General features: G+C 42.3%; 1 protein-coding gene across 3 annotated transcripts in view; it reads right to left on the reverse strand.

Moving 5' to 3' along the window:
• Positions 1 to 6984, reverse strand: part of NUP93 (nucleoporin 93) — a 118841-nt gene that overhangs the window by 14675 nt on the left and 97182 nt on the right. For all 3 annotated transcript variants that reach the window (XM_023726885.1, XM_023726886.1, XM_023726887.1), the window contains 2 exons: positions 5618 to 5707; positions 3978 to 4117 (listed from right to left, as the gene is read on the reverse strand). In XM_023726885.1, the coding sequence (XP_023582653.1) occupies positions 3978 to 4117; positions 5618 to 5707 (230 nt within the window). The remainder of the gene's footprint in view (positions 1 to 3977; positions 4118 to 5617; positions 5708 to 6984) is intronic.

The following is a 6984-nucleotide window of genomic DNA, read 5'->3' on the forward strand; positions in this document are numbered from 1 at the left end:
TTATTTTAAAAAATCTCAAACCTACTAAAAGTTAAAAGAAGAGTTCAATGAACGCCCATGTACTCTTTACCTAGATTCACCAATTGTTAACATTTAGCTGAATGTTCTCTCTACACACACACACAGACACACACTTTTTTTTTTTTCTTCTTAGAACCATTTGAAAATATGTTATAGAAACCAGGGGCTACCTCACATGTAAATGCTTTACCGTGCATCTCCTAAGAACTAGGAAGGACATTCTCCTGCATAATCTCAATACGATTAGGACACCAAGAAACTCAACATTAATACATTATCTAAAATATAATCCATATTTAAGTTTCCCTAATAATATCCTTTACAGTCGGTTTTTTTAACATCCAGGATCCCATCAAGGACATGCATGGCACTTGGTGGTCATGCCACTTTAGTATCCTTAGTCTAGGACCATTCTACCACGTTTTGTCTTTCACGACAATGACATTTTTTGAAGAATCCAGATCAGCTGTCTGGTAGAATGTTCACAGTCTAGACAGTTTCATCACGGTATGATTCAAGTTCAACAACTTTTTGCCGAGAATCCTACATAGCTGATGTTGGTACTTCCCACTGAATTGCATCAGGGGGCAAGGAATGTCAGTTTGTCCCACTCTTGGTAACACTAGATTTGATCACTTGGTTAAAAGGTATTGTCCATCAGATTTCTCCAGTGTAACAACACCATGCCCCTTTGGAACTAATAACTAATCTGTGGGGTAATACTTGGAGATCACGTGAATACTCACCAACAATCTTTAACCTGATCGTTTTAGTTTCCAGTGATGATCCTGGCTGAACCAATTATTATGTTGGTGGTTGTAAAATGATGATTTTCTATCATTCCTGCTTCGTTTATTAGCTGTCATGCTTTTTAGAATCCTCTAGTATTTTTAAAGTGCTTCCATACTAAGATTAATGGTCCAAGTTACAGATATCCAAATATGAGGTTAACATAACAAAGAATTTCTAAATTAGGAGCTCTGGTGGCACAGTGCTTAAGCACTTGGCTGCTAACCCAAACGTGAGCAGTTCGAATCTACCAGCTGCTCCGTTGGAGAAAGATGTGGCAGTCTGCTTCCGTAAAGATTTACAACCTTGGAAAGCTTATGGGGCAGTTCTACTCTGTCCTACAGGGTCACTATGAGTTGGAATCAACTTGATTGCAATTTTTTTTTTTCTTTTCTGGCATCTTTCAAAATTTCTATAATAAGCATGTATCATTTTTATAATTTAACAAATGTAATGAGTTTCTCAGAGAACATACTGAAGTTGTCAAGGATTTCATTTCGCTTGGATCCACAATCAACGCCCATGGAAGCAGCAGTCAAGAAATCAAACGACCTACTGCACTGGGCGAATCTTCTGCAAAAGACCGCTTTCAAGTGCTAAAAAGCAAAGATGTCATTTTGAGGACTAAGGTGTGCCTGACCCAAGCCATGGTACTTTCAATAGCCTCACATGCATGCAAAAGGTGGACAATAAATAAGGAAGACTGAAGAAGAATTGATGCATTTGAATTACAGTGGTGGCAAATAACATTAAATATAACATGGACCGCCAGAAGAACAAACAAATCTGTCTTGGAAGAAGTACAGCCAGAATGCTCCTTAGAAGCGAGGATGGCAAGACTTCCTCTCACATACTTTGGACATGTTATCAGGAGGGACCAGTTCCTGGAGAAAGACATCATGCTTGGTAAAGTAGAGGGTCATCGAAAAAGAGGAAGACCCTGAATGAGATGGACTGACACAGTGGCTGCAACAATGGGCTCAAACATAGCAACGATTCTGAGGATGGCACAGGACCAGACAGAGTTTCATTCTGTTGTACACAGGGTCGCTATGAGTCATAACCGACTCAACAGCATCTAACAACAACAGTGAGTTTCCCATCACTAGGAGTATTTAAAAGCAGAGATTGGAGGAGATTAGAGGAAAGGGTTCTGCAGCAGCCAAAACAAACAGATGGTCACTGTGGCCTTTTCCAAGTCGAACTAAGACAACCCAGGTGCTGGCAAGGTACTAAGTTGAAAAAGCAGCCTAAATTCCTTGAAGGCTAAGAAATATGTATCTTACTTCAAATCTTGGAATGTGGCAGGGAACAGACAGACCAACCCCACATTTTCCCAACATTTCCAGCCTTATACTTGAAAATTCATTTGGGACTCTGTCTACTTTGCCATCTGCTGCATTACATCATTTGCAATATTACATGTATACTGTCAGTGGATTAACAACAAAGACAACAACAAAAACAAGTTGCCATCGATTTGATTCCAACTAATAGTGACCTTATACGACAGAGCAGAACTGCCCCACAGGGTTTCCAAGCAGTAGCTGGTGGATTCGAACTGGAGGTCTTAACCACTATGCCACCAGGGCTCTGTCAGTGAATTAGCATCAGCAAAAATACCAATCATTCTAAAACATCCCCTTTGCCAAAAGGTGACAAGGATGATAAGGCGAAAATAACTGTGCATAAGAAACTCCGAAACAGCTCAAAGCAGTGCTGTTAAAGAATTAATGAAGAAATATCATTTTTAAAAGACACTACATTAAGAAGTAGGATGGCTTACCAGTGATAGAAAATCAAGCAATCCAGCCTGGTACCACTGGTGAAGTCAAGCACCAATGTTAAGGATTAGGTTTACTGACAAAAAAGCTGTCATGAGCAGACATACACTCACACTCATTTAAAAAAAAAAAAATTCCTGAAGGTTTTTATACACTGTAAATATTTTTGACTCCTATTTTGTTGACTTGTAGCAAATAAATACTACTATATACATTAGGTTCTTTATGATTATTATATCTAAAACTTACATTATAAAAATGTAGCCAGAGCCTGATAAAATCTTTTAGAAACTCTTTGGTGCCTACGCTAAAAGGAATTTAAAAAAAAAAAAAAAACACATTTGGAGTTCCAGATTTTCTTAACAAGGGAATAGAGGCTAGTGAGTTTAATATGTCTGATGTGTTCATCTCATGTCGCTACTGTATAATTAATACAGTATTTGGTATAAAAACCGGTTCTCTGCTTTACCAAGTCTGAACTACCGCAGTCACACACAGGGAAATCCTATGACTTCCTAATGAAGCATTATTTTGTTGACAAAGGGCGACCACACTACAAGGCTGCTGGCAGCTGCAGAGGCTTGGTGGCAAAGGGCTGCAATTCAGCAAGTGTATTCAACTTGGCTTTCTTTTCTGGAGCCAGCAGCGAGAGGCCCAGCGCCCTGTCTCTGAAATAAAGAGGGTCTGTTGCACACTCATGACAACCCCTGCTGGCCAATTCAGAGCTAGATGAAGTGTCCACTGGGAGGGATGAATGGCACAGGCCTATTAATGAAGGGGACAATAGTCAGGACACAAGGGCACAGCCACAAACACCTCAGTGACCAACTCTGATTAGTGAGGAGGTGGCAAAAGAAATCCAGGCACAAATCACAGGCATTAACAGCTGGGAAGGATGCAGACTCACAGGGATTAACCAAGTAGTTCCAGAAGGAAAAAAAAAAGGTTAAAGGGGGCTTCCTATGGTTTGAAGGGGGTGAAATTGCCAGGGTGAGTTGTAAAACCTAAATTGCTGACAGAAAACAAAAGGACCTAACGAGCAATGGCTGACCCACATTAGGAAACAGGATTTGGACTGAGGCATCATGGCTGAAGAATCATAATGTCTCTGTGCTGAGGGACCAAGAGCACACGAAGAATGAAAAAGAGAAGCCTAACAGTGCTCCCACGTACCATGATTTTATATGTATGGTTTTATACCATCACAGAAATACTCCTGGTAGAGAGGTGTTTCTGAGAACAGGATTTTGCCTCTCAGTCATGTTCAACCTTGTTTAAACGGTACCAGCTACACAGCACCTAGCCGGAGGACTCCTTAGACATGAGAAACGGCTGACTTCCAGGGTTTTTAAAGCTAGCCCCGTTGTGCGGTTGCTGCCTTACCTCTGCTCGAGGTAGCCCAGGGCCTGCCTGACAAACTCCATGCGCACCTCCACGCTGCTGCGGCTCTTCAGGGCATTAGTCGCTGGTGCCAACAACACATCTGTCATTTGTTTGACCATGGTCCACATGTCAGAGATGTTCTGCACGGAAGTGAGACTGCACGTGACAATGCTGCGGGGCTGGAGAAATGGTCTGGCTCTTCGTGGCAGCAGGATGAGGGGGGTGAGGCTAACGTCTTCTGTCTAAGACCCCCTCTGCCCTGCCAGGGGCTAGAGTTCAATCTGCCAGCGAGCCGCCCCCTCACCCTACTCCCAGTTGGTTTTCAGATCAATTACTATTCCAGGTCTGACACAACCACCTACATAATTAAGACCACATAAAAGTAACAAGAACACTGAATCTCAGTGGGTCATCCCTTGAGAGAGTGAATACATTTATAATCCGGGAGTTGAAACTCAAGTAGCTGCATTTCAGTTCTCACCAGGTCATCTGAGTTTCTTAAGGCTGAAAATAAGAGTTCAGCCTAAATAATATAGGTTTTGTCCTCCCCGAGCCTCTCCAGGGGCCACTGCTCTAACCCCATTTTGTGGATGTCACAGCCTCCTATTTCCCTTCCCACTCACTCCCTTCAAATGACACCTCCCGTGACAGCCTCCCAGGAAAGGAGTGGGCGTTCTTTCCTGTGTTACCACCACACAGCTGGGACTCCCTCCCCCCAGAGCCCTTCTAGCTGTAAAAGTCTTCTTAAAGTTGTGTTCCTTGAACCTTGACAGTATTCTATAGTTAAGAATACTTAGAAGACAGCACCAATTGGAGAAAAGCAGGCTTACACTTTTTCCAAAAGAGAAGAGATTATGTTTTTATTGTCTCTCTCGAAAATTAAAATTGTAGAATATCCAGCAAAATGTGATTGTTTCTAGGTGGTGGGATGATTGATGATTTCTTACTTTCTTCTTCAGACTTGTTTGTATTGCCTTATATTTTACTATAGGAAGAAATGGAGGGAAGGACGGAGAGAGGAAAGAAGGAGCATTTTTGAAAAGATTTAAAAAAAAAAAAATCCACGCCTGGGTGCTTGGCCATAATATCCTTTCCTCCTTCGTCCTAGCCACACACCAACCCACCCGCTCATCCATCCACTGTGCTTTTATTTTTTTTCCCCTTGAGGGGGAAAACTGACCAGGGATTGAGTTGAGGGAGGAGAAAAATGATGGAAGGTTGGAAAGGAACAGAAGCAGTGGTGTACGAAGGCAGACTCCATCTGAGTTATGTTCAAGGGGCTCGCCAACATGAAAACCACATCACCTTTACAATTCAGCTCTCATTAAAGAGCCTGTTAGTCTGTGTCTAAGAAGAGAACTCGTGACCCGTAAGCCAAAGCCTGACAGAATTTCAAAGCAAATACAACCTGAGGAGAACTCTTGTGACAATTAATTGACCCCGGAGCTAGGCCTTTTGAAGATTCATTTTAAAAACATTTTTAAATGAAAAAAAAATTTTAAATGAAGCTCTGAGGAACAGTTAACATCTTATTCCATGGAATGCAGTATCTGTTCAGCCATTTCAGCTAAGTCAGCAAGCTGCTAATCCCATCTGAACACAGACCCCCATTTCTATTTGGGTTAGCTTCGGGGTAGTACCTTGTCATCCAGCTCCACGGCGGTAGCACAGAGGTCCACAAGGTTAGGCTGCAGGTGCCCATTTACAATTTTCTCATTATAGATATAAATCTGAAATGATGAAAAGTAAATGGTACAATTTCTATTTTCACTTTTTCTTTTTAAAACCTCCTAAGGCAGTTCTGAAGCCAGCTTCTGCCCACTGGTGAGCAGAAGCTTCATCCTACTTCTCCTTCCTTAGAGCAGCCAAGCTAGCCACACTGCCTGGAGGGCAATGGCTCCTAGCCAGCTCCCCAGTTCTGTGTTTGAGCTCTGGGCAGCAGCATCAACACACATCAAAGCTAACTGCTACCCCAGCCCTGCCCAACACCTGAAGAACAGGCGCTGGGTGGTCTCAGAGAAGGAATGCTACTGGTAGTTCTATGGCCTCTCTGCCCAGCAGACCCTCAATACCTGTGACTGAGAACCAAAGGGGAAGATAGCACAATGGGAAGATTGCCACTGTTGCTCCCCAACAACCCAGAGAAAGTCTGGTGATCTTCCTGGCAAAAGGACTGAATGGCCCCAGGGCCAGGGCTCATGGTTTGAGGAAGGAGCATCAGGTCGCAGCCCTCCACTTAAGTTAAAGTTACTGCAAACTGGAATACCCATTTCTCCTGGAAAGAATCTTTGTTCTTTAGGTAAAATTTTCTCAAGAAAAAGGAGCTATGTGATACTTAATGTACAGGAAAACCACTATTACTTTGGATTTTATTTTCAAGGAACTAAAATAATGATGGCAAGAATGACTACACTGTACTTTTATGGAAGATTTCACTTTGTATTTGAAGTCCTTGCTCCAAATGAACTATGCAGTAATGTCAGACAATTCTCAATTCTGCCAAGCTCAGTTTTCTCGACTTTAAATGGTGGAGAGCACCACTGAACTTCCAGGGCTGATAAAAAGATTAAATGAAATGGCTTTTAAACTGTAAGGCGGTGTCTATCTACTCAGCAAGCATTTATCAGGAGGAACACAGGATATAAAGATTCACTCTCAAAAAGAAAGGACAGCCATGTAAATGGAGGCATAACATCACAGTGTCCTAAGTAATATAAAATATTCGTTCAATGAAGGTTTAGTCTTTACAGATGTATAAGAACGTAGCTTCTCTCCTAAGAAGCCTGCAGGGAGGTGTGGTCAACATGGAGGAGTAGTTAGGCGCTTCCTATATCCCTCTTACAGCAAAGACCTGGAAAAACAAGTGATTTGATTCTATGTGAACATCTGGCAGCCCTGAACAAGGCAAGGTTAAGAAATCCATCTGAGTCATACTGGAGAGGAAGACCGTTTGGAAGAGGTGAGGGGCGCTAGAGCGACGGCGGCGAAACTGCAGAGACACAGCCAC

The sequence above is a fragment of the Trichechus manatus genome, unplaced genomic scaffold (genome assembly GCF_000243295.1).
Source record: "Trichechus manatus latirostris isolate Lorelei unplaced genomic scaffold, TriManLat1.0 scaffold00014, whole genome shotgun sequence".
NCBI classification, from domain to species: Eukaryota; Metazoa; Chordata; class Mammalia; order Sirenia; family Trichechidae; genus Trichechus; species Trichechus manatus.